General features: G+C 37.9%; 2 protein-coding genes and 1 long non-coding RNA gene across 12 annotated transcripts in view; 2 read left to right on the top strand and 1 right to left on the bottom strand.

Annotated features, from left to right (window-relative positions):
- The window catches only part of ipo11 (importin 11), a 433,130-nt gene that overhangs the window by 307,642 nt on the left and 97,605 nt on the right, over positions 1 to 27,883 (top strand). For all 6 annotated transcript variants that reach the window (XR_011353505.1, XR_011353506.1, XM_069924487.1 and 3 more), the window contains one exon: positions 25,043 to 25,138. Coding sequence is in view for 4 of the 6 variants with exons in the window: in XM_069924487.1 (XP_069780588.1) it covers positions 25,043 to 25,138 (96 nt within the window). In the remaining 2 variants the exon portion in view is untranslated. The remainder of the gene's footprint in view (positions 1 to 25,042; positions 25,139 to 27,883) is intronic.
- The window catches only part of LOC138757337 (uncharacterized), a 92,450-nt gene continuing 69,583 nt past the window's right edge, over positions 5,017 to 27,883 (bottom strand). For 3 of the 5 annotated variants that reach the window (XR_011353509.1, XR_011353508.1, XR_011353511.1), the window contains 4 exons: positions 24,989 to 25,129; positions 12,982 to 13,045; positions 9,265 to 9,329; positions 5,017 to 5,109 (listed from right to left, as the gene is read on the bottom strand). This is a non-coding gene — a long non-coding RNA (uncharacterized lncRNA). Of the gene's footprint in view, positions 5,110 to 8,407; positions 9,199 to 9,264; positions 9,330 to 12,981; positions 13,046 to 24,988; positions 25,130 to 27,883 lie in introns of those variants that run through there. The other 2 variants (XR_011353512.1, XR_011353510.1) reach the window with 2 other exon arrangements.
- On the top strand, positions 8,597 to 16,842 carry LOC138757336 (leucine-rich repeat-containing protein 70-like). The gene is made up of 2 exons (XM_069924491.1): positions 8,597 to 8,740; positions 11,506 to 16,842. The coding sequence occupies exon 2, from the start codon at positions 11,547 to 11,549 to the stop codon at positions 13,365 to 13,367; it is 1,821 nt and encodes a 606-aa protein (XP_069780592.1). The 5' UTR covers positions 8,597 to 8,740; positions 11,506 to 11,546; the 3' UTR covers positions 13,368 to 16,842.

Raw genomic sequence — 27,883 nt, forward strand, 5'->3', positions numbered from 1 at the left:
CAATGAATGCAGTTTTGATTTTTTATCCCATTAAAAACAGTCATCCAATACTGCACTTTAAGGCTTTGATGCCACTTAATGATACATCATTTGATAGAGCTCGCGAACACTCTTTTTCACCTGACTGATTCAGACTGCTTCTGCATGTTGACTCAAAGATTCTATTCAGGCTGCTTTCACAATGGTTTATAAACTCACTGTTGTTGTTCATTTTGTGTTTTTTGGAAAGTTTTATCAACTTCCTCACCTTACACTTTCAATATACTTTTAAATATAGTACTTTTAATGTGGATAACATTCCCATTAAACTAAAATTTGAAAATGCTGGGGTGCACTACATCTTTCCAAGCTATAAATGCTAATTGGAAGTTCAAAAGAGCAGATAATTGTTGCTGTTCACAACAGGATGCTTTTGTATTTTTTTAAATTCTAATTTGCTGTAATTGCAGTGTATTTTGTTATCATTTGCTAGCTTTGCTGAACACTTTGATGCTGTGTAGTTTTTTCTCTTTTTTCTTAGTTGATGCCATGTGGAGGCTGATACAATTAAGTTTCCCTGTTTCTTGTCAAGCATGTTTCTGTCAATGTATAAATTGTATGAGCTTGTAACTGGACCTTTGTGAATATTCATAATAAATTGTTTACTGTAACCTGGAGGATATGAGAAGGCCACAGGTGGTTTAGTAGAATGAAAATTCAGGATAATTGCTCATTCTTCATTTGCAGTAACCCATCTGTATGTGAAATAGGGATTTACTTTCTTGTAAGGACATTGATATGCTGAGGAAAGCTGGATTCTTCTGTAGTTATGAAATAATGATTATAAACTGTAAATAAATTCATCCCTGTTTTACGGAGAAAAATAGTGCTTGTTAAGTCAATGGCAATCAAACGAAAAGTTATGAAAAGAGCATTTCCGTCGGTTAAAGCATTGCAAATGACTTGAAATTGGCTTTTGTAGCTATCTCTGTTTGTAGATATCTTTTATTTGAATTTTTAATTAAAAAAAATAAGTCAAAGGCTTGCATAATTATGACATAGTAAAAAAATCTCTGATTTCCCTTACCTATGGGGATTGTTAGATGCCGGATAAGTGAATTTTCCAGTTTTTTGAGATTGCATGTTGCATGGATTGACAAACCAACAGTGAGGCATACCAGTTTTAAACTTAAATATTTTTTATTTATTTATTTTCCTCACTTTCTTTCTGGTTGCTTAAGGCTGATGGTTGCTTGAATTCCAGATAACGGGGGTTTTACTGTAGTTGTATTCCTTTTAAATGCTTTATTGCATTTTCCCATTTTAACCATTAGATAGGAAAACACACCCAAGGTCTTCAACAGTGCCATCAGATCTCGTCAACCAGGCAGAACATTTATATTTTCCTTTTTGAATAACTCAGTTGGCCTACAAAGTATGAATACAGACTTTTGATTAATCCTTTTGTCCATGGGGTATGCCAGACAATGGCATGACAGTGGTGGAAAAGGCTACAAGGGATAAAAACACGAAAATAGGGTAATAAAACAAAAAGTGTGGAAATAAATGGGGAATGTAGAAATGTAGCAGCAGAAATAACATTTCAGTGGTTTTTGGAAAAACAAACTTTTTTAGATGTCTAGGCACTGTTACGAGCCCAAAAGACCCATAAACCCAGCAGCAATAGATATTCACCAAGACAAATAGTTACTTAAACAAAAGTTGCTTTTAATTATCTTTAAACATGAAAACAAAATTACATTTTAACTTATCACTATTGACTTAACCTAACTTAACCCCCTTCTAATTCTAAGCGCATGTGCATGTAAGTTCAGAAAAGTTCTTTGGTTCACAATCCAATCTCACTTCTCATTCCTCCAAGTTCACTGGTTTGCAGGCAATTCTTATACTGTGCATAGCATTTAACATGTATAAAGTTCACCAGACTTTGGTGCTTGAAAGGTAAATGGTTATTGCTCAGGAAGGTTCTTGTCAGTTTTCAGAGAGAGAGATGTGTTGTTCCAGGACATCTACAACTGATGTACTTCCATCAGTCACCTCAGTGTCTTGCTGACAAAACTTTCCCCATCAGGGTTCTCCAAGTGATAACCTCTTTCTTTCAGGTCACCAGAGTTCCTTTCTGTTTATCTTATTCCAAATGAAACATTAACACAGCCAGTCCTCTCCTCTTGCATAAACCACAAGGACTGTGACTAGGCCATCTTCCACAATGGGGCTTCTTGCCAGCTTTTCCTGTTTCAGTTCCAGCTACTCTTGCTGGCTTAAACACAGTCAAGTGATCTCTCTCTCTCTCACACACACACACAGAGACTGAGAGAAAGCCTGTTTGACTCTCTCTGCTTGCAAAACCACACAACCCTCTTACAACAGCAAGTCTTCTGCAGACAATAGCAGTGCCAGCATTCTCTTTTATCTGTTGCTTTGGGTGAACAAGAATCCATTTTCATTAGTTCAGCACTCTTCAAAGCTCTTGCAAAAAGGTGTGAGAAGTCACTATGTCTCCAGTATTTCAAATAAGATCTGTTTTAAAGTGTTTTCATGTGACCTTCTCTAACGAACCTTTGCCAATTTATCTCCCCAAAACATTTTTATATACTCTATCACAGCACATCCCATAAAAGATGGACAAATAAACTGTGTAATGCTGCTAGTGCCATATTCAGAAACTGTAACTAAAATAAATTGAAAGCATGCAGATCATGATTTGTCCGATCAGTCATACAGTGTTGAATCAAGCCAATATTAGCTGTGAGACAATACAAGTCCTGCAGCAAGAAAACAAATGTACAGGAAATATCAGGCATACATTTTTTAAATGATTTGTGATTTATTACAAGCAGTGTGAGCATTTGAAAATACTCATTATCTTGATTAAAACACTGATGTATGATTCTCTAACTGTTCACATATGCTGATGACAAGAATGGTGTTGTGAGGAACACTTCTGGCCAACATGAAAATTGTATGCAATTGCTTTTCTTTCTTACTTGGTTCAGTTCACAACATATTCAACTCCTTCTGATACTTGTAGAAAAATGGACCCATCTTTTGGTTAATGTTTATAATAGCCAAAATTAACTGATTTTTGGCAATCATTAATTAATATCCAAGAAACCCTGAAAGTTAACAAAAATGGAATCTCTCAGCGAGTAAGCAGCAAAGTAATACATGGATTAACCATATAACCGTTTACAGCACGGAAACAGGCATGTCGGGCCCTCAAGTCCGCACCGGTTCACTTGAACAACTCCACTAGCTCCTCCGCAAACTCGTGAGGATGTAGAGGCTTTCCTCATGATGCCTTTGGTGTGTTTAAGCAAGAATGTTTAATATTTAACAAGATAATGGATAATGAATTTAGCCTTGACTCCTAGTTGTCAATCTCACTTCCTTGTAAGGAGTTCTTGAAAATGTATCACTGTTCATGCACAAAAATGAATAAATGAATGCTCACTAGGTCCATAGAGCTTGTCCCTTGCTATTGATCAAAATCATAACTTGGGACAGGAAGAATCCTGTCCCAAAACTCTTTTCATATTTGTGATGTTATTGAGAGATAAGCTATTTTTTAATTTGCTAAGTCTACAATTTCATCAGCACGAGTCTGGCAGGGTGAAGAGAACAGTGATATCCTGAAACATCATTGTTATGAAAGAGGTGATGTTGAAGTGCCTGAAGGTGGATAAGACCCAGGAGCAGGACCAAGGGTATCCCAGAATTTTGGACAGAGCAAGTAAAAAATAGTAAGCACTTTGGCAGAAGATTTTGTATCTTTGTCAGCCACAGGTGAGGTGCAAGAAGATTGGAGGGTGGTTCCTATTGTGCTTTTATTTAAGGACTGCTTGGACAATAGATTGGTAAGCCTTACATCAGTAGTTGGAAAGTTACTGGAAGTAATTCTGAGAGATCTATCCGCACTTGGAAAGGTAAGGACTGATTAGGAATGCTGTTGAAGAATTTGACTTTTGAGTACTTTATACATGAGTACTTGGTTCTGCACACCAAGTATGTCAGGATTTCTAACAATCTTCCTTCAGATTCTCTCCACCTAACTACACACTAATTTTGGTGAACTTACCAGACTGAATTCAAGTGAAATATCTTATCATTAAGCTTTTTTTGTCAATTACTGTCTCTGTATGTCTAAAGTATCTAAAAATAACATAATCTGGTTTAAACCTTCTGTTTCTCCATTCAATTAATTTTAGAATAAGCACAGTGTCTCCTTATAAACAGTTTTTATTGGGCAAAAAGACTGGAAATTATTTTTTTATGTAATGTACAGATTATAATTTCCCATTTTCATCTATGTATGATCTTCAATGCTTTGATTGTCCTGTCTTGTGGCCTAAATCTGAAGAATTCTTTATTCTTAGGTATGCCAATTTTTATTAAAAATCAATAATTTTTAACATTTTAACCTTCGCCAAACAATACTCTGGGGTTAGAATTTAAGGAAAATGCAAAGATTGTTAATTTGGTCTTCTCCACTACTGAATTAATTATACCACCTCTAATCAAGCTTCAGTATGCAGTCTGTGCTTTCATATATGTGCATTTGGAATATTCTTCTCCTTTGAAGAAGACCGCAGAGCCCACCTCACTGACAAAAGGCAAAGGAGGAAAAACCCAACACCCAACCCCAACCAACCAATTTTCCCTTGCAACCGCTGCAATCGTGTCTGCCTGTCCCGCATCGGACTGGTCAGCCACAAACGAGCCTGCAGCTGACGTGGACTTTTTACCCCCTCCATAAATCTTCGTCCGCGAAGCCAAGCCAAAGAAAGATTTGGAATATGATATGTAAATCACCACCAATTCATTCACAAAAATGTTTAAATAAGACATCCTTATGTTCAACATCTACAAAACAAGATGCTTCAATTCTACATCATGGCTAAAAAACTAGAGATCCATGATGAAATCTGTAATCTCAAGAATCATCTCTATTTGAAAGCAAGTATCAGTGATAAAATTTGTTTTATCTTTAAATATCAGATCCTTTGCATACCTGAATAAAGGTTGTTGTAAGATGAAGACCTCAGACCTATCACAAAACTTGCTCTCAGTTGAACTGCAGTGATCTTGTCCTGTTGTATATTTCTGAGACTTGGATAAACCATGGCAGGCAATAGAAAACATTGGAAAAATATTGTCAACATTGTCTTTGCCAAATATTCAAATTCACTGGAAGAACAAACGAACCAACTTTAGCCTCCCTTCTGAGACCAAAAACATGCCCATATGAAACCCCTCATTAGGCCCTTTCAAACTACCATGTAAAATGGGACAACCAGGCAATTTGCCTGGTTAGCGCCCTAGTTACGCGGCAGTTAGAAAGGATCCGACCCAGCCAACCTTGTCAGAATCCAACGGGTCCATAACCTACCTTAGAGGTAGTCATGGAACTCAGTTAAACTTACCCAGGTCTTGTTCACAGGCAATTTGAACAGGAAAATGGCTGACCTGCTTATTCCAGTGATGTCATTGCTCGTGTGCGTATGTCACAAGGCAGCTAGCATCTGAACATCCAGCAGTACTTCTGGTGAGTGTGTGACGCATCATTGCGGGGGCAGGATCCCCCTTAAGTCACCGGGTTGGCGATTTAATGGGTCGATTTGCCCCAGTAATCACACCTGGGTCCCAGGAGGGCTACCCAGGTGCTCCAATTTAAAAGGGGCTATTGATTGAACAGAGATGTGGAGGAATTCCTTCAGCCAGAGGGTGGTAAATCTGTGGAATTTGTGACCACAGGCACTTTTGGAAGGTCAGGTCATTGCATGTATTTAAGGGAAAGATTGATGGGTTCTGATTAGCCAGAGTATCAAAGGTTATGGGAAGAAGGCCAGGCAATGGGGAAAACTGGGAAAATGGGTCAGCTTATGATTAAATGGCGGGGAAGACTAGAAAGCCTGAATAGCCTAATTTTGCTCCTATGTCTAATGGTCTACCTGGTCGACTGCATTAGGTTGGCCACATTTTTCATAAGCCTGATACTGACTCCAGAAATATAGATTATGCTCTGACAAGGAAAGAGAATGCTGGAAGAGAAAAAAATCCAGGACATTCGCAAAGCCACCTTGGAATAAAAATGCAATATTCCCTCCAACTCCTGGAAATCAATGGCCCATGAAATGCTCAAAGTGGAGAAGAAGCATGTGGGATGGCACTGCGAAGCTGGTGATCTTGCATCAGGAACACATAGAAACCCAGTGTTAACAGCAGGACAATGATATCCAAAACTACCTATTTCCTTCCTCACTACTTGTTTCTGTCCATCCGTGGCAGAAGGCATGGATTCCACACTGACTTAATCAGTTACATCAAAACCCAAAGAATTTGTTTGAAAACAAGATGCTGTCACCCCTGAGGGATTGCTGAAGAGTTAGTTCAAGATACTTATTCGATTAAAATGCAATTACAAAGTGATTTATTGGAATGAAGAAGTGAGAGGGAAGATGCAGATAGAATATCTACTACCAACAACTATTGTAAAACTCTGTTTATCCATCCCTGGAAAATCCAAATGTTTGGACACTGGTTTACCAGATACAGATTCCTGTGCTCTCTTTCACTCAACTAGGCTTCATTTTCCTACTTGCCCTTCCTCTCGCCAGGGCCCTGGGTCACAAACACCCTTTCAGTAACTGGGTCCCAGTTCCCACGATTCATTTCAAGATGCTGAAACCCCAGTTTCTGCTTTCCCATGAAACTTGCCAGATTCTGTTTCTCATGCTCCGTTAAATTTGTTTCTTTCTGGAATTTTAAACATACATGGTTCATTAGAAAATGTATTGTGTGTTGCATCTAAAAAATATGGTTGAAATTGTGTTGGAGTCATGAGAAAACAATATCCTATGGTGCTGGAAATGTCCTAGACTGTCTCCATCAAGGTCTCAAGCATGCTGGATTAACAGCTATACTGCATTCCATGTGGGTAAATTTTGGCTTTCTACATTTTGACTTAGTTTCCCAGGAATATTTTACACTATGGTACATAATACTGAGCACGCTATATGAATTAGAACTTTGGCCCTTCTAGTTTGTGCTGAGCCTTTACCCTGCCTGGTCCCATCAACCTGCACCCATTCCATATCCCTCCTCCACACTCCTCCCATCCATGTCCACGTCCAAATTTTTCTTGCATGTTAAAATTCCCCACCCCCAAATTTCTTCCTTTTTACCCTTAACCCACGTCCTCTAGTTTGTATTTCACCCAACCTCAGTGGAAAAGCCCATCATAATTTTGTATACCTCTATCAAATCTCCTCTCATTCTGGATTAATCTTAAACGAATTTGAAAATCACATTGTAAATCACAAAATTCTGTGAACACTTTTGAAGTAAAAATACAAAATGCTGGAGAATCTCAGCAGGTCAAACAGTGTCCTTTATGTAGCAAAGGAAGAGATACATAACCAACGTTACGGGTTTGAACCCTTCATCAATGTATGAGAAAATGCCAGCAAGTTATGTCTCAGCAAGTGCATCCAGTGCACCCTTTGTGGCCTTCTCTATATTGGAGAGACCGGTCACAGACTGGGAGATTGCTTCGCTCAGCACCTCCTCTCTGTTCACAACCACAGCAGCCTCCCAGTGGCCAACCATTTCAATTCCAGGTCGTACTCCTGCACTCACGTCTGTCCATGGCCTTGTATACTATCCCACCCTGACCACCCACAGATTGAAGGAACAGTACCATATTTTCCATCTGGGCACCTTCCAGCCACATGGCATGAACATTGACTTTACTGCTTTCCATTAAACCTGCTTGCTTTTCCTTCCCCTCCCCTTTCCTGTCTTTCCAGTTCTTTCACCCACCCAGCCCAGGATCACTCTGCTGCTGTCCCCTCCTTCCTTTCTCAACCTATCATCTCCTGTCTTTGCCAACCCCTCCTCATTCCCCCCCCCCCCCTCCACTCTTTTGTTTGATGCTTACCAGCTCATACTGTGATGAAGGGCTCAAGTCAGAAATGTTGGTTCTGTATCTCTGCCTTGACACTGTTTGACCTGCTGAGCTTCTCCAGCATTTTGTGTTTTTACTCTAAAATCACATTTCTACTTTGAATTAATTGAAATTTATGCTAAAGAATGATATTTTTCAATGAACTCGAGTAACTAAGGGAATTTTTAACAGAAGAAAATACTTAATTAGTCAGCATACTTTTCTAAACATTTTTTAAAAGCTGAGACATAAAATCTTTAGGACCTTTCAAGCAAATTTGCAGAAAGGGCCATAATGGCATTGTTACAACACCCTGAAACTTTATCTTCAGAATTGAAATAGTGATTTGTTTCGATATCTTTTTATGTTTATTTTGACATAAACAATCACTGTTACCAGAAACAAAGCAGCAATTGAATACCCAAGAAGTGTTTCTTTATTTGACATTTCTCAAATTTTCACATTGTTAATTTTTTAAGTCTGCATTTAAAAGATGCGATGCAACTGAAATTACCTTAACAATTAGCTTTTGTCCAGTTAAACCATTTCCTGTTTCCATGCATTATACATTATATCCAATCGCAGTCTTGGAAAATAGGGCAAAGTCAATTCCTGCCTGGTTCCGGAAACACACCAAAGGGATGTGAACAGTTCCTGAAGTTGAAATTTTCCACTCCCTTGCATCAAGTCTTTTGTTTAGCAACCAATTTTTAAAAATTTGTGCATGGCTTTTATCTTGCATCTTGTGATAGCAAAACAGCTATATCCTTAAACAATATTCTTTAATTCATTCAGGTGAGAGTATATGTTTATAATTTCTATTTTTGCTCTTTCTTTGTTAAGATACGTAATTTAGTAGTGTTCTCTATTGAAACATTCCGTTTGCAATGTTTCTGTTTGGTAGTACTCTGATAATCACTTCAGGAAGTCATTTCATCTGCTCTGTCAAGATTCCAAGCTATACAGTTCTTTCCCTAAATCTCTATGCCTGTCTTGCTTTCATTCTTCCTTGAACATATTCAGTAAAATATTTTTCGACAAAACCTTTGTCCGCCTACCATGTTATCTGTTGCCGTATTTCCTACTCTTCCATGAAGTATCTTGAAAAATGTTAGTTTTCAATGCAAGCTGGTGTTGCATGTGAGAAACCATTGCATCAGGCAACAAAAAAAAATGCAAAGTTTTGTGGATCAGGTTATTGCATATTGAGGGCAAATTGGATTGTGCTTGAAGCTGCAGAAGTACAGGGTTCTCTAGAAAGAAATGCACAGAAAAAAAGAGCAATTCAATTAGATACATCATGTCAAATGACTTCATACCATGATTTAAATGTAACATTCTGGGGAGAGGTTCCTCTGAGCATTCATGCCATGTAAAGGGGAATCTGCAATTAAAAAAATGAATTTAGATGAAGTCATTTATATTCCATGAGCATATCTAGCATTGGTGATGCAAGCCCAAAGCACAATTTTAAGGACAATAAATTCCCAAGGCAACAGTAGAATCTACATCTGTCCTCCACATTCCTGTTTTGCAAACACTTACAAAGAACAATAGTCATTAATGCTAATACCAAAGAGTTTCTGTGAAATTATTCTCCTGCAGTGAAACAATATGTTCAAGAGTAAGAAAAGGAAATTATCAGAAAATATTATTTAGTTGAAAAAATGGGAGATAATTTTTCAAAAGACTGAGTGATAATTCTGTTTAAAATATTGTTATTTTTTTAAAATTGTAATTGTATTTACAACATGGTAGAAATAAATCAAGGCCATTGAAGCCCATTGCCACCCAATTAACTTAATAACCCTGTGCGTTCTGGAGGATGGGAAGAAGCCAGAACACCTGGGGAAAATCCACGCAGGTCATTAGAGATTCCTTACAAGAGCGACCGATTTGAACCTGGATCCATGCCCTGTAATATATTCTCACTGTAGCGTATAAGTAGTGGAAAATGTGATATTTTTGTTTTTGAGTGTCAACTGACTATAGTTTACGTCCAAATCTAAAATTAGATTGTGAGATTTTCTAACTCTTTCATGGTGAAAATTGAAAATTAAATTTATTCAAAAATGAATTTAATAGTTTACTCATTAACTGTTTCGCAGAGCTCAACAGTAAAATACCTCAAAGTACAGAGAACAATAATGTTCCACAGCAGTTCAGCACTTGTTACTGAGCCATAGAAACTGAGTTCATATTGGGAATCAGTGAAATGGCAGACCAATTAAAGAAATACCTGTACTTTGATTTTTTTACTTCAGAGAAGAGGACTTAAGTAACTTTCTAGAGATTCTTGAATCTAATGAAGGTGAGAATCTAAAGCAATGCAGTATTAGTAATAAAAAAAGGCAGAAAAAAATTAATAGTGCTAAAACATGATAAATTCCCATGGTTTGATCCATGGCAATTTAGATTATACAAGAAAGTTGCTGTAGTATTGTGGTTCAGTAGTTAATAATTTTTCCAAAATCTACAGATTATGAAATAATTACTATAGATTGAAGGGCAGCAAATGAAACCCCGCGATTTAAAACAAAATGGAGAGTAAACAGCAAGCTGCAGACTAAAGTCAATAGTGGGAAATGCTAGAGGCTATAATAAAGAAAAAAATAACAAAATATTTCACAAACACACTGAAGATTATATAACAGGATGTAACTGGTGGCACAGCTGAATGATATAGTGTACTTGAATGTTTAAAAACCCTTTGATAAAGTCTCATATAAAAGAGCAGCATTTAAATGTATTTGCATGGATTGGAAATTGGTTGACATAAATGGAGATCACTAAATTTTTCTTTTTACCAAATGAAAGGGTTTTAAAAAAGAGATGATGACAGTTCTGGGACAGTACAAAGAGGAGTCATGAGATGGCTCTGGCAGAGAAGGTAGAAATGAATCCAAGAGACTACAAGTACATTAAGGGCAAAGGAGTAACTTGGGAGGGAAACGGATCCACCTGGAGGCCATCTGTTTGGAGCCACAGGAGATGGGAGAGATCCTAAACAAGTATTTCTCATCTGTATTTACCACAGCAAAAGATGTGGATTCTCAGAAACTTGGGGAGGTAAATAACAAGGGAGTCCTCATTACAGAAGAAATGGTGCTAGATGCCATAAAATGTAGTGAAATTTACTTGTCTTGAGACCAGCCCAGTATTCAATATTCCATTTTCAGTCTCACTAGCATCCTGCATATTGAAGCAGGATGTCTCTTATCGTATTCAAGTCCTTTTGCAGTGAAGGTCATCTTATCATTTTCCTCCCACTTTACTTGCTCTTCGTGTGTGTTAACTTTAAGATGCAAGGACCACAAGGTCCTGTAAACAACAACTTTCAATCTCTTTCCATTTTTAAAAAAAACTTTGTTTCTATTTGTTCCACTGAATTTCTTCACAGTTGTGAACTGTTCCATACTGTTTAAAGAAAGGTAAACATTTAAAATAAGAGATTTAAGAAGTAACCTTTTTAAAACTATTAAAATATTATAGGTTTGTAATGTAGTGAAGAAAAATTAAAGTAGAATCAGATCTTCCATTAACATATCCTGTTTTTTTAGATTGAAACAGTAATCTATAAAGAGAACAAGAATACAAGAAAATGTGTGGATTTTACATTTCCAAGAAGTGCTACATAACAGCTGTAAAGCTGATGGTTGGCTTTCTTCTTCTGATACCACAAGGCCTTTCACTGATCTGCCCCTCTGTTTGTCATTGTACAAGGACTCTGGTGGAGTGCTGTAATTTTGGTTTAAATTCCATTCCTCAGAACCTTCCAAAATCAACAACTTCAATTTACCTTGGCAGAAATAACATTTCCAGTATAATTTCTAAGGATTTGGAAGGACTTAAAAGATTGTCATCACTTTGTCTTGATAATAACGTTCTGATCTCTATACAACCTCAAGCTTTTGTCAGCCTCATCAACTTGTATTATCTACGATTGAATAATAACCAGATAAAACACTTCAGTCTGGGGATCTTTGAAGGCCTTTCAAAATTACGATATTTGCACCTACAACAAAATCAGATTATTTCTATTCCGAGAGGACTGTTTTCTGATTTGAGTGCCCTTCAATATTTGCAACTCGAAGGAAACTTTCTTAGTTTGCTCAATAATGAGATGTTCACAGGTTTGATTAGTCTTCATACTCTTCATCTTGCAAACAATAGAATATCACAGATATCTAATTCTTCATTCAAGCAGCTCACAAGACTGGAGTTGCTCAATCTGCAGAATAACAACTTGGCATGGATCCCATCAAATACATTTGTTCAACTTAAGGTCCTTAAGAGACTTATCTTATCCAATAACCCAATTGAGTTTATTCAGCCATTGTCATTCAGTGGACTAGAAAATCTCAAATATCTTTACCTCTGTAATGCCAAAATAAAAGCTATCCCAAAAGATGGCTTTGCTGCACTGAACAACTTGAGGCATTTAGCTCTAAATAACAATAGCATAACTCATGTCAATTCTAATGCGTTTAAAGTACTGCACTTAAGACACTTGCAGCTCGATCACAACAATATATCCTTTATTGAGTCCGATGCTTTTGAAGGAATGGCGAGAACTTTAAAAGAACTACATTTGGCCAACAATCATCTTGAAAGTTTGTTTCCTGCGGTCCTAATGTCACTGGATTCTTTAGTTCGTTTAATGGTAAATGGCAATCCATGGGAATGCAACTGTAACGTGCTCAATTTGCGTAATTGGCTATTGTCATCCTTACCTAGGTTAAACATTCATTGTCAGAATCCATCCCAATTACGTGGTAAGTCATTGTACTACCTCAAAAGAAGTGAGGTTAGTGGATGTAATATCACCATAGCACCCTTGGGGTTAAATACTGAAATTAGATCTCCAGCCACTCATGCAGCATTGACTTCAGTGAAAACGGATACCCAGAATCTTGATTTCAAGCTGGAGCACAATTCGGTAAACAAGGAAACCTTTGGAGATGCCGCACTTACACCAAAAGACATGGAACAGATTACAAGTAAGCTTCCAGTCCAACAGCAATTTAAATACTCACCTGTAAATTTCACTACATTAACTGATTCGGATATAGTAGCTATTTCAATCAAGCCTTTATTAATCTGTAAACAAAAATTGGTAAAGTTGAACCAGACATTTGACATTCTCTTAGTCTTTTTTATCTTGGCATGTATAGCAGTTTCACTTTTGACATATAAAGTCTATCTTATGCGTCAGAAGCTTAAGGATTTAAAGGCTGAAGGGAGCAATGTTCTTGAGTACTACAGTGTATATCCATTTGTACGGTATCATGTGACAGACCCAGTGCAGGTTATGCATTCAGAACCTGTGACAAGTCCAGAAGTGGATCAGGCATCTAGATTGAAGATAGCATGTCCTGCTAATCAAGCACAAATTATTTTATTTGAACACTCTGTTTTATGATTGTGAACAACCAATTTAAAGCAGCCACAGCTAATTTTGAACATCAAGTATATTTTATATTGTGGATATATAAAACAGGACAGAAACAGGCATGTTGCCCAATGATGTCTGCACTGAACATGATGCCCAAATGAAAATAAATCTCTAAAACAAGCAATCTGCTGGAGGAACTCAACGGATCAAGCAGTATCAATGGGATTCCTGCATAGAGCAAAGTTTACAAAAGTTTATCATTATATATTGCATTGCAAGGGAACTACAGTACTCTGTGACTTTGTAAATATTTTGGGGAAAACATTCAAACATATGCTTAATTTTAAAAGGTATGACAATTCAAAGGATACATATTGATTAATGGGTACAAATGATGGCCTGTGACTGGTTTAGTGGAGTAGGTCCCGATAATGTAATGAGGCTAGCATGTTCAACAAGATTCCTTGAGGAAAAAAAAACTTGGTTTTAATTTTTTTTGTTCTCATTTCTGTTCTAGATGACCCTACAATTAAGCACCTGTATTACACTTACGTTTTAACTCAAAAATTTGAGTGCTGGAGCAATCTGCCTCTTATTGACACTATATTAATTAGTAGGTTTTGTTATAAGTATATATTTCTTATAAGATTTAATTTACCCTAATTTGGCATTTATTTTGAATAAATATTCAAGCCCCTGAAACTACTGGTAGAGAATTGCATTCAGTAATGCATTGAGGATCCTTTGTTTATTATGCTGTAGTATAAAATGTGTTGCAATGAATATGCCCTTTGTTAATGCTTGACAAATACATCAAAGTAAAAAAAAAATCTGAAGGTAGCAGTGGTCGGTTGAAGTGCATCAATAAGCCCACAGTGATGATCTCTTTTATATTATAAACAAGTACTTAATCTAATTTGTGCTGTATTCTTGTTTTATTTAATGTCCACCTGATACCATGAATTTTTACTAAAAATCTCAGTTAAGTATGGAGAAAAATAAGACCAGATCTTCCAACCTACATTCTTCTCATGGTAGCACTTGCCTATTTCCAGATACAGAGGACATATCTTGCAATACTTCAGAAATCCTAAGACTCCTATGGTGTGGCATGATCTTCAACAATACACTGAGGAAAAGCCACCCTGAAATTTTGATGGCTATGCTTCAACTTTCCAGATGTTAAATTACTAACTTGACATTGAAGGATATTTTAAAATTGCAATTATTAACTAAAGCAAATTTTAAAATTATTTTAGATGTAATGTGAGAATATCTAAAACATTTATGGATAATTATAACAATCAAACCAAAGTGACTTTTATTTTTAATGGACAGCAGCTCTACAATCCCCACTGAAATTTCCAGGATTCTTCAATTTGTGGTAGGACCAACCTGACACAGCATCCAAAAGGCAATTCCCAAATATAACCGTTGAGGAATCAGCAATCCAAATAAGTACATACGAAAACAGGAACTGGAATAAGTCATTTGTCCCGAACAGATTCCACCATTCAGTAAGATCATAATGATCTTCTACCTCTGACATTATTTTCCTGGTCTTTCACCTGTTTCCCTTAACATCCAGTAATCTATCAGTCTCTGTTTTGAAATTAGTCTCCATAGCCTACTCAGTCTATTGTACTGTATGACAGGCCAACCATCCCAGAGACCAGAGTGGTGAATCTTAGCTTTCCTTCTCTTATAACAAGCTATGCTTTTGAAGGTAAGGAGACTAAAATTTGCAACATCTCCTTGTGTGGCCTCCAAGCTCCTGTAAGACATCTTTCCTCTTAATTTTTTTTTAGACATACAGAACAATAACAAGCCATTTTGGCCTACGAGCCCGTGCCGCCCAATTACACCCAATTAACCTACAACCCCCCAGTACATTTTGAAGGGTGGAAAGAAACCAGAGACCCCAGGAAAAACCCACGTATGCATGTGGAGATTGTACAAATTCCTTACAAACAGCACAGGATTCAAACCCTGGTCCTGATTGCTGGTGCTGTATCATTATTGTACTAACCGCTGCACCATCTGTGCTGCCTTTGTTCTCGAATCTTATAGCAAAAAGGGAATAACATAAAATTTGCCTTCTGAATTACCTGCAGCATGTGGACTTTTGGTTACTATGTGAACACACCTAGGTTACTTTGCACATCAACATTTTCCAATCTCATACCATTTTTTTAAAAAATCCTCAGATTTGTTGATTGACCTGAGGAGACATAGAATTTCAGGAGGAATCTGCTCAGTTGCACCTTGAAAGCCTTCTAAAAATCCAGATCGCACCTACACGTTCTCCCTCATGATGCATCCTAAAATAAATCCTAAGTTCCTTTTATAAATTCATGTTAACCCTAATCATTCATATAATATTAAAATTATTTTTTTTATTATTTATAATTAATTCCAGCATTTCCCAGCAACTGCTTTGGAACTTTTGAAGATAATAACTAAAATCTTCATCGCCATCTCAAGTAAAGTCATGTTTATTTGCTGTTCATACCATAAACATTGCAGTGTTCAGTAAAAAAAACAAAATATAATTTCTCCGGACCATGGAGCTGTTTATTTACATGGATAAAAATTACATCAGAAACTTTACTATAAATAACATATCATTTATAAATATTATATTGCATAATGCTAGCCATGTGTACCCCCGGAGTTCGGAAGCCTCATGGCTTGGGGGAGAAAGCTATTTCACAATCTGGTCATGAGTGCCCAAACACCCAAGACTCAAGGATTTGTCAGGACTTTGGGGTTTTTAAGATTTCAGCTCAGCAACTTCTCTACTGGTTCCTTTGATTTTATTTTGTTAATCTAGAAGATTTTGTGTTTCACCCATGAATACACACACATTTAATCTTTTGCAATTTCCTGTTATAAATTTAACTGTCTCTATCATTACAGGACCCACTTTATTTTCATTAATCTTACTTTGTACATATCTGTAGAAGCTCTTACAGCGTATATTTTTGCTCGTTAGCTTTGCTCGTTAGTTCCCTTTCTATTCAATTTGTTCTCTGCTAATAATTGTTCCAGTCTCTTGGTGTACTGCTCTTTTTGGCAACTTTATAAGCCTTTCCTCAAATTTAATGATGCCTTAAACATTTCCTCTACTCTATGGCTGTACAAGTTTTCCCATTGTGTTTTTGCCTTTCAGAAAAGTATATATATAAATCTGCCAATCAGAGCAGGATATCTATGTCTGTTAACTCATGTAAAATCCAGTATATGTTTCCATTTTCCAGAAAGTTGCAGTCTTTGTGTGATATTCCAGGTTTTGATTGTGTTGGCTCACATATGCTGTGGACCACTTATTCAAATGGTACTCATTCAAGGATCATATTAAAAAATGTGTTTTACCAGCTAATGTTAGATTTATTCCATGGAACAGCATTTATCTCAAAATTATAGTGTTAAGTGTTCTTTCTTCTTGTTATTGTTCACATTTTCTGATATATCTGTAACACTGTGGATTCAGGAATTAAATTATAAGTCAAACATCAATTTCTTTCAATTTTTGTTTTTGGGATAATCCTGTTTTTTTTCTATTATCAAATAAATGGTTTAAATTCAAAGATCACATGCCAATTATCTGCACAAAAGATATTAGTTTCTTGTACTTAATAGATCTTTCAAATAATGTACTTCACTTTTAAAATTATGATTTCAATCTGGTATGTTCTGAGCAACATCTTACATTTTAGAGTTTGATTTTTTTTGTCTGCATTATCTTTGCATTCAATAATGGTTATATTTTGAGATTGTTTCTGCTCTTCTAGTAGAATAACTGCCCTCCATTTTTTATTTTTGGAATGGGGATATTATTCCATTTTGAGTGAGAATTAGCTTTCAATAAATTTTAAATTGATGAGATGTGTATTTATATCTAAAATGTTTATGTTGGTGTATTGCTACCTTTAAAATTTGATTGTAATGAACAGTACAAAATGCCAGCATTTAATTTATCACATAATCCTCATTTCTTTTAAGAAAATGTATCAAAAGCTTCTGATGACAACAACCTGAAGGAGAAAAATGATGTAACCTTTTTTCCCTCAGTGAATATGTACGTTGCGAGAGTTATTTGATCTCATCAGACTAATAGCCCCATGTATCATTTTGTTCATTCTGGGTCTTCGAAGACAGATACAGGGGAAATGATTGCACAGTATTATTTTTCATATTCTAGACCAGTGGTTTTCAAACTTTTATTTCCACTCACATACCACCTTAAGTAATCCCTATGCCATGGGAAGAAAGGTTGAGAACCACTGCTCTAGACCCAATTGTTACTGAAATATTTTGCTTGAGAAAAATTGTCATTGGCCTATTTCCTTTGGAGTTAAGAAACTGTGCACATAATGAGTCAATTAGGTACGATTAAAACAGTGGTTTTCAAACATTTTCTTTCCTCTCACATACCACCTTAAGTAATCCCTTACCAATAAGGTAAGGGATTATAGGACCTGCTAAAAGTTTATAAAATTATGAGACAGATAGGTTGAGAATAATTATAATTGTGCTTTAGATATGTTAAGTAATAGAAAATATGTTTGAACCACAAAATATACATGCATGTAGATGCAGCCCAAGAACGTGTACAATCACTTTGTGTACAAAGAAAATTGACATAAATTCACATGGTGAGCATTCCTCTGTTCTAAGGCCTGCAAGAAAAATAGAAAAATGCGTGAAATAGTCATGCATTTTTGGGCAAATTAGGGGTGGCATGGTTGGCAATGCCTTTACAGTCCCAGCGATCAGGATCTTGGTTCGAATCCCGCGCTCTTTGTAAGGAGTTTGTTCGTTCTCCCCATGTTTCTGTGGGTTTTCCCCGGGGGCTCCAGTTTCCTCCCACCATTCAAAATGTACTAGGTGTGTAGGTAAATTGTGTGTAATTTAGGTGGCTTGTACTCGTGGGCCGAAATGGCCTGTTACCACGCTGTATATCTAAATTTAAATTTAAATAAATTTTAAAAATTAAAAAAATTAAATTTAGATGTAAGTCTTCGAATTCAAGGATGAAATTACTTTAGAGAAAGGCGAGGATACAACTGAACAGACTATGAAGACTTTAAGATAGAATTAAGAAGTGAAAATAAAATAAATCACCTGAGAAATGTAGATATATTAGATATTGTCAGCAGGAAAGGCAGCTACTGTGGAGAGATTTCAGAAACAACTTAAGGTCGGTAATCTTTCACCAGAACCAGAAATGTTGGGGGTGTGGTGCTGAACAGAAAAAAGGGACTGATAGAGAGGAAACTAGGAAAGACAGAATGGCTGTGTGCGGGTGGTGAAACCTTATTAATTGTGGATGATCATATTTTTCCCCTCTTCCTCTATTTTTGTCTAACACCTAATCCTTACACCATCTCTGGTTTTTTTTTCCCCAATCCCCCATTCTGTTTGGCTTGATTTCAAACATTTACCTCCAGACATGGTCCACAATTAACAAGCCTTCATCACTTTCTCTCCACCAGTGCTGGGGTATTGAATCTCTTAAGGCCTTCATCTCATCACAGACATTCCCTTTGTTCTTTCCCTCCCCACCTTTTTTGGGACTTAGGAGGAAATAATGAGTATTCAAGAGCAATATGGGCCCATCGAAAACCAACTATGTAAGGGGAAAGGATACAGTTAATGGCAGAACTCTTTAACAACATTGATAGGCAGAAGGATCTGGGAGTCCAAGCCCTTACCTCCCTGAAAGTGACCACATAAGTAGATAGTGTGAAAAGAAAGTATATACCATCCTTGCCTTCCATTGGTCAGAGCAATAACTATAAGAGTAAGGAAATCATATTACAGCCATATAAAACTTTGATTAGACCACAATTAGAGTATTGTGTGCAATTCTGATTGCCCCATTACAAGAAAGATGTAGCGGCTGTGGAAAGGCTACAGAAGAGATTTACTAGCATGCTACCTGGAGAGATTGAGCTTTAAGGAGAAGTTGGAAAAACTTGGGTTATGTTCTCAAGGGCATCAGAAGCTATGAGACGACCTGATAGAAGTTTATAAGATTATGAAACACATAGATAGGATAGACAAAATCTTTCTCCCTGAGTAACAATGTTAAATATGAGTATGTGCATTAAAGGTGAGGGAGGAGGGTGGTTTAAAGGAGACACACATACACACACACACACACACACACACACACACACACACACAGAGTGGTGTTTAAGATATAGTTTAGAGATAAGTAAGAAATGTTATGTTATTAATAGTATAATAAAAAACTATTATTTTGAATTTACCAGTGTCCTTTGTTGTTCCTTTGTTAGTACTAATAAGATTTTATTAGTTCTTAACAGGCTGATTGAATTTTCTGAATGATTGAATGGAGGGATCCAAAGGAATGAGTTGGGGAATATCTAACAATACGTGTACAGTTTTTCAGAAGGCTTGTAATGTAGTTACACATGTGAGACTATTGACTAATGTTGAACTCAGTGGATTAAAGACAAATTGTGAACTTGATTAGAGAATCAGCTGAGTGACGGAAGACAAATGAAAGATGGGCATGTAATCAAATTGCAGGACAAGTGGTGTTCCACAAAAGGTGTCAATTTGAATCTGAGCTATTTTGCATAAGAAACAAAAATGCATAAACCCAATATCGGTGATGATTCAGGTCAGGCAGTGATGTACTTTAAAGGTAGTGTAATTGTGAAGAATGTTGATAGATTAATTGACAAGGCAGAGCTGATAATTCATTGGAATTTAGCCAGAAGAGGTCATGGCATTTGGAGCTAAAATAGAGAAAAAGAGTATTATTTTATAATGAAAGGTTAGAATTTTAACAAATTTTATACATAGTTCCCCCTTTTCTGGCGAACATAATCTTTGGGACATTTGGCTTCATAGGTGTTTGTAATACTCAGGTATGTTCAATTGTTTCAACGGAGCAGAGCTAGGCTTGCTTCTAAGCTTTTGATCACCTTTGGAGTCTGTAGTTGCCATTTTTCAATGAGAACCAGAGTTATGCCAATGAAAGTCAAAGAAGCCATTATGAGGCTGAAAAAGAAGAATAAAATAGTAAGAGACATCACCCAAACCTTAGGATTACCAAAATAAACAGTTTGGAACATAATTAAGAAGAAAGAGCGTATTAGTGAGCTCAATAATCGAAAAGGGACTGGTTTTCCAAGGAAGACCTCCACTGCTGATGACAGAAGAATTCAGAGTACATTATTTATTGTCGGAGTATAGAGTAAACCTGTTGCAAGCAGATATCTGGTACAGGCTTGTGACACTGAGGAAACCTGAGAACTTGGTAAGGAACCAGAGGAAAAAGAAGAGGACAAGAACAAGCTTCTTTAAAGATTTCTTCAAGTTTGTAAAAGGTCTCTTTACAGGGGAAAAGAGTGGAAGTCTCTCAGTGTCAAGGGCAGAACTGGAAAAACACCTGGAAAAGCTCCACATAGACAATCAATGCCACTAAGAGATTACCATCCCGCCTGACATGCCACAAATGATCCACCAGAACACCAACTTGATATCAGCCCACCGAGTTGGAGTGAGGTGGAGAAAATTGTGCATAGTCCCAGGTCCCAATGGGGTGTCATACAGGCTCTTCAAAAATGCAGCAGGTGTCTGTGGTTCCTCTGGAGGCTCATGCAGGTGGTATGGCGTAACCAGGTGGTACCAACATCCTGGCGGAATCCTGATCTCAAAGGAAAAGGGTTCATCAGAAATCAGCCAATTCTGCCAGATCACTCTCCTGAACGTTGAGGGCAAAAATCTTCAGGTATGATGACGCATAGGATGTCAAGATATCTGCAAAGGAACCATCTGATTGATACATCAATCCTGAAAGCAAGCATCTCGGGCTGTTTGGAACATGCTTGCTCTATCTGGCATCATATCCATGTCGTCAAAAAGGAGGGAGCAGATCTTCATGTGGTGTTTTTGGAGCTTGCCAATGCTTTTAGCTCAGTCCTTCAAACAAAACCTCCTCGGAACTGCTTTCAGCTTCCTCAGAGTCTCAGTGGCCCTCACATGTCTTGTTAAGGCCTACTTCCAGGACGTGAAGATATGTTTGACAACAGCAGACTGCACCATAGCATGGCAAGATCTGGAGGTGCGTTTCATAGCTGGTTGTACCAGCTCCCCACTCGACTTCACCATGGCCATAGAGGTGATCATTACAGCATCTCAATGGGTGGGTGGATGGCAGCACATAAGATCGGGCTTGTGGCTGCCGCCTATCAATACATATATGGACAATGTCACAACACTGACCATGACCAAGGCTTGTATTGTGCGCTTGTTGAGGAAGCCTCAAGAGAACATCAAGCAGGTTTGGATGAAGATCAAGCCGAACAAGTCCAGAAGCACCTTTATTGTCAAGGGGAAACTGGTGGATCAGCATGAGCAATGATATGATTCTAACAGTCTTCGAGAAGCCAGTGAAAAGCTTAGGTCAGTGGTTTAACATATTTCTCAAAGATACAGAGCAGATACATCAGCTCAGGAAATATACCATCAATGGCCTGAGAGCACCAACATTGCCACTCTACCTGGCAAGTTGAACCTCTGGTGTATGCAGTTTGGTCGCTTTCTACGTCTCATGTAGCCACTAACACTGTATGATGTTCCAGTCTTGAGTGTGCAAAAGCTGGAGAGACTGATCAACTCATACTTAAGGAAGTGGCTTGGTTTCCTCAGATGCCTCAACAGCATAGGGCTGTATGGCAAAAGAGTCCTATTCTGGACTCATTTCCAGTCTTTCAGAGGAGTATAAGTGCACTAAAGTAAGACTGGAGATGATGTTAACAGTGGCAAGTGATCCATTTGTAGCTCAAGCTGCCATCATCCTGGATACTGGGAGGAAATGAATTCCATCAAAAGCAACTAAGCAAGCAAAGACGGCACTCAAGCATAGGGATATCTTGGGCTGAGTGCAACAAGGGAGGAACGTCTTGGTCTCGGGGCCAGTACACCAGCCTGAAACAAAGCTGCTCTGTGTCAGAGTCGCAAGCTTTTAACGGAGCAGATACGTTCTTGAAAATCGATGGACAAGTGCTCACGCTTTACCTCCTTGCTGATAGTTAACAGTATTTGCCCAGGAAGGTAAGGGTCAAGTCGGAATTGTCACATCAAGGTAAGATTTCGGGCTAGATTGGGCATATGATTGGAAGATGGTGACAGACTTAGGCCAGACACTCTGCTTCCCAAATAAAATTGCAGAAACCAATCTCAGAACAGACATTGTGCTGTGGTTGGCGTCACTCCATCTCGTTTATATAATTGATCTTGCCGTTCCCTGGAAGGATGCAGTGGAGGAGGCCAATGAGTGCAAGAAACTGAGGTTCACTGAGCTTGCAGCTGATGTGCAGTAATGTGGCTGGAAGGCAAGGGTCTGACTGGTTGAAGTAGGCTGCAGAGGATTTGTAGCCACATTGACATCAAGGCTACTCCGGGAGTTGGGAGTGTGAGGGAAGATATCCTGACAAACAGTTAAAGATCTCTCCAGAGCTACTGAAAAGGGTAGTCAGTGGCTCTGGATGAGGAGAAGGAATTTCACCTGGGCACCCAAGTGAGTGAATGGCATCTAAGGGGTGAGCCCAGGACCCTGGATTCACTGCTGAACCCTTTGGAAGTATTGTGGGTCAGTCAGTGAAATGCTGGAGAAAGAAGAAAATTCCGCCACTCACTTGGCTACCCCGCAGAGCTTAGGCAGCAAATCTCAGGAGTGCAATAAGGGATATTAACATCTAGTCCTACATAAACATACCTGACATCACATACAACCCTGAGATTCGTTTTTCCTGCTGGCGTGGCAACTGTGTGCAGTGTAAACATGTAAACGAACAAAGAACTGTAAACAGATAACAAATGTAAACAAATTGATTCTGCAATACAAAAAGAAAATCAACAAATTGCACAAGTAAGAGTCCTTAAATGAGTCTCTGATTGAGTTTGTCATTGAGGAGTCTGATGGTGGAGGGGTAGCAGCTGTTCCTGAACCTGATGGTACGAGTCTTGTGCCACCTATACCTCTTTCCTGTTGGCAGCATCAAGAACAGACTGTGTGCTGGGTGGTGAGGGTCTTTGATGATTGCTCCAAAATTTACAGCCCATGCACCAAAAAGAATTAGAATTCAAGTATTTGGAAATACCACAAGACAATAACGAATAGCAATAGAAGTAGTAGGCCTTTCGACCTGTCACGTCTGCTCCACAATTTCTTCATGAATTGATCTATTCACCCACTCAGCCCCACTCCCCTGCCTACTCCCCATAATCTTTAGTACCCTGAGTATTCAGTTACCTATCAATCTCTGCCTTAAATAAAGCCAATGACTCGGCCTCCACAGCCACCTGTGCTAGTAAGTTCCAGAAGTTTACTACTCTCTGGCTAAAGGAATTCCTCCGCATCTCTGCTTTAAATGGATGCCCTTCAATCCTGACGTTGTGCCCTCTTGTCCAAGACTCCCCTACCACAACTTTGCCACGTCTAATCTGTCCAGGCCTTTCAACATTCGAAATGCTTCTGTGAGGTCCCGTTCATTCTCTGAATTCCAAGGAGTACACTCCAAGAGCCATCAAATGTTCCTCGTATGCTAATCCCTTCATTCTAGGAATCATTCTTGTGAATCTTCTCTGAACCCTCTCCAATACCATCTCATCCTTTCTTAAATATGGAGCCCAAACCTGTACCCTGTACGTTGTGAGGTCTCACCAGTGACTTTTAAAGCCTCAACATAACATCCCTGCTCTTTTATCCTATTCCTTGAGATATAAATGCCAACATTGCATTCACCTTCTTCACCATCAACTGACCCTGGAAGTTCATCTTTCAGGTATCCTGCACAAGGACTCCCAAGTTCATTTGCACATCTGAATTTTAAATTGTCTCCCAATCCAAATAATAGTCTGCCCTTTTATTCCTTCGACTAAAGTGCATAACGTTCTTCCTCACTACTTGCCCCTCCACCTATCTTCATATCATGTGCATATTCCCCTCCAAGTTGCCCACGATGGAAGAAAAATGAAGTATTATAGCCTGGGAAGGAGGGAGGTTAAATTGATCATTTAGTTCTCAACCCTGGAATTTGCTGCCCAATACACAATAGGATCATGCCAACAGCAGGCACCAGTGTTACAGGACCATGGCTCACAACAATTTTCACAAGGGAATATAGGCAAAAGTAATAATGCTAGCCTTGTCTGTGATGCCCAATGCCGGAAAAGGATTTCTACAGTTGGGCAAATTTATCTAAAGCAAAGCCTAATTTATAATTAAATATTGAATATCTTTTATTCCACACTGAAAAAAAACAATTTTTAATATAAAATATAGAGCTAGCCAAAGCATCCATGAGCTGTTGCATGATTAAAAAAAAATAACGAGTCACACCAACATCATCGTAACTTTGAAAAATCCATGTCGAACCATCATAAGTAGAGGAGCACCTGTATTACAGTTACATTGCTATCTCTCTAGATATATTGTTTATTAATTTATAGATATTGGACTCGAAACCAGATTTAGTTTTCCTGTTCCTCATTCTTTTCATGGAAAAATATAAATATATATTTCAAGCTCATTAAGGGTTATACTTCGGGATATGTTAAATTATTCATACTTAGGTGTTGTCTTTGTTTCATTACAGACTTACTTTTGCAAACTTTGCAAGATCACACAATTAAAGTTGCTTCTTGCTCTTTTACAGTGTCATTCAGGATAAATTCTGCGGCATTATAAATATTTGTGTTGAAGCACTACATGATGTCTTGTCAGAGGATCCAGATACAGGAACCTACAAAGAGTAAGTAAACAGTTGTGTCAGTGACAATATATTAATTCGAAATTATAAAAATTTCAATTGCAAACCCTGAATTTTTGCAAATCTTGTGATGCAATGGAATAAAATAAGGGAGATTTTAAGAGCAATTGATCAAAAATGCCAGCATACTGTCCAGCGACAAATTACCTGAGGACATGCAGAAACTTCTGTACATGAAACATCTCTCCACATTTTATAAACAAGTGGGTGCTTTGGACAAATCCATCTGTTAATTTGTATTATTTCCATTTATCCCATGGGAATATTGCATATATCAAGTTTTTATTTAATAGCAATTGAAAAGGCATATCTAAGTGACAGATTATAACTTTAATGGATTAATCCAACTTTACAACAAGCCTTTTGTATGATTCTTGCACTTGATTTACGTTCACTCAAAACCTTCTATTTTACTTTGAACTATGACAAAAATAAATTAATGGTGACGATAATTTTTAGGAAAACTATTGAGAAATAAGTATCTTAATTTTGATGAATACAGTGTATCTGAATATATAATGAATCATTATTACTACTTTGAAACATAGCAGATGCATTTCAATAAAACATAGACCTATTCTATGATCAATCTAACCTCCCTCCTTCACAGGCTATAATTCTTCATTTTTCTTGCATTCACTTGTCTAAGAGTCTTTCAAATGACCCTCTTATATCAGTGTCACATTTAGCATTCACCTTTAGCATCACATTTCATGCACCCTCCACCTCTAACTTCTACTAAACTTTCCTTCACTCACCTTAAACGGGTGTCCTCTGATATTGCCCATTGCCACCCTGAGAAAAGAGGTGCTGTCTCTTCACTTGATCTATGCCCTGCAATCTAATATATCTCTAATCAGTCACCTCTCATCCTCCAATGCACCACCAAAGAGAAAATATCAAGTTCACTCTGTCTATCTTCATAAGTCATGTTTTCCAATATCAGGCAGCATCCTGATAAATGTCCACGTCACTCTGACAATGAGACAACCTGAATTGTACACAGTACTTTAAATGTGGCCTAGCCGGAGTTTGATAGAGATTTATAGAACTGCAACATTATGAAATGGCTCTTGGAGTCAATCCCTTAACAATTGAAGGCCAGCATACAATATGCTGCTTTAATCACACAATCAACTTCCGCAGGAACCTTGAGGTATCTATAGACTTGGACCCCAAGATCCCACTCTTCCTCCATACTGTTAAAAATCCTGCCATTGACCTTTTTACTCCTCCTTCAAGTTTAATCTTCCCAAATCTATCACTTAACATTTTTTAGGATTGAACTCCATTTGCCACTTTTCTGCCCAACTCTGCATCCTGTCTATATCCAGTTTTAACATATGATAACCTACATTATCCACAACACCTCCAACTTTAGTGTCATTTGAAAACTTACTGACTTATCACTCCGCTTTTTCAACCAAGTTATTATTAAAAATCACAAAGTGGAGGGATTCCTGTTACACCACTGGTCATCGACCTCCAGGGAGAATACACTCCATCCAACAATACCTTCTGCATCTTCCAAATCCAGAAGCCAAGTTTCCAAGGATTCTATGTGTCACAACTTTCCATGTGAAACAACCATGGGATCGTCATCAAATGCTTTACTAAATTCATATACACCACATCCACGAATCCATCTTCATCAATTTGTTTTCTCACCTCCTCTAAACACTCAATTAAGATGTGAGGCATAACTTGCTCACATCTCTCTTACTATGCTCCTCCAAATGCTCATAAATCCTATCCCAAATAATTCTCTCCAATAGTTTCACAGGGTGCCTAGAATGCATTGCCAGGGGTGGTGATGGTGATTTGTACAATAGGGACATTTAAAAGACTCTTGGACAGGCACATGGACACAAGAGAAATAGAGGGTTATGAGAGTGAGGTAGGGAAGGTTTCGATTGTTGAGTAGGTTTATATAGGTCAGCACAACATTATGGGCCGAAGGGCCTGTACTGTGTTGTAATGTTCTATGTTCACAACTAATGCAAGATTTGCTGGTCTGTAATTCCTAGGATTAACACTATTACCTTTCTTGAACAATGGAACAACATTTTATACTCTTCAATCTTCTGGGAACCACTCCTGCGACCAGGGAAGAAGCAAAGATCTTCATCAATGTCCCAACAATCTCATCCATTGCTTTGCATAGAAACCTTGGGCATATCCTGTCTGACCCCAGGAACTTATCTATCCTAACGTTTTTCAGATCACTACCTCTGTCTTAACCTCGATCTTCTCCAGTACTTTAGCCTGTTCCTTGCTGACTTCCCCTCTTCATGTAATAGAAAATATTGAGTAAAGAAAGGTAGACATCCCCTATCTCCTCGCCTCCAGGTCATTTCCCCAATTATCTCTGAATGGTCCTATCTTTATTGTAATCATTCTTCTGCTCTTCATGTGTATGTAGGGAATTTTGGGGATTTCCTTAATTCTGCTTGCCAAAGCTTTCGCATGTTCCCTTTCAGCTGTTTTTATTTAATTCCTGTCCTCTACCGGCACCACCTACGGCTCCTAGAACGCTTCCACCAGCGTTGTCTCCGCTCCATCCTCAACATCCATTGGAGCGCTTACACCCCTAACGTCGAAGTACTCGAGATGGCAGAGGTCGACAGCATCGAGTCCACGCTGCTGAAGATCCAGCTGCGCTGGATGGGTCACGTCTCCAGAATGGAGGACCATCGCCTTCCCAAGATCGTGTTATATGGCGAGCTC

This window comes from Narcine bancroftii, chromosome 3 (genome assembly GCF_036971445.1).
Source record: "Narcine bancroftii isolate sNarBan1 chromosome 3, sNarBan1.hap1, whole genome shotgun sequence".
Taxonomy (NCBI): domain Eukaryota; kingdom Metazoa; phylum Chordata; class Chondrichthyes; order Torpediniformes; family Narcinidae; genus Narcine; species Narcine bancroftii.

What these genes read in the sequence shown, in the direction of transcription:
- LOC138757336 (XM_069924491.1), top strand. Translation starts at nt 11,547, where the DNA reads ATGTGTGGATTTTACATTTCCAAGAAGTGCTACATAACAGCTGTAAAG.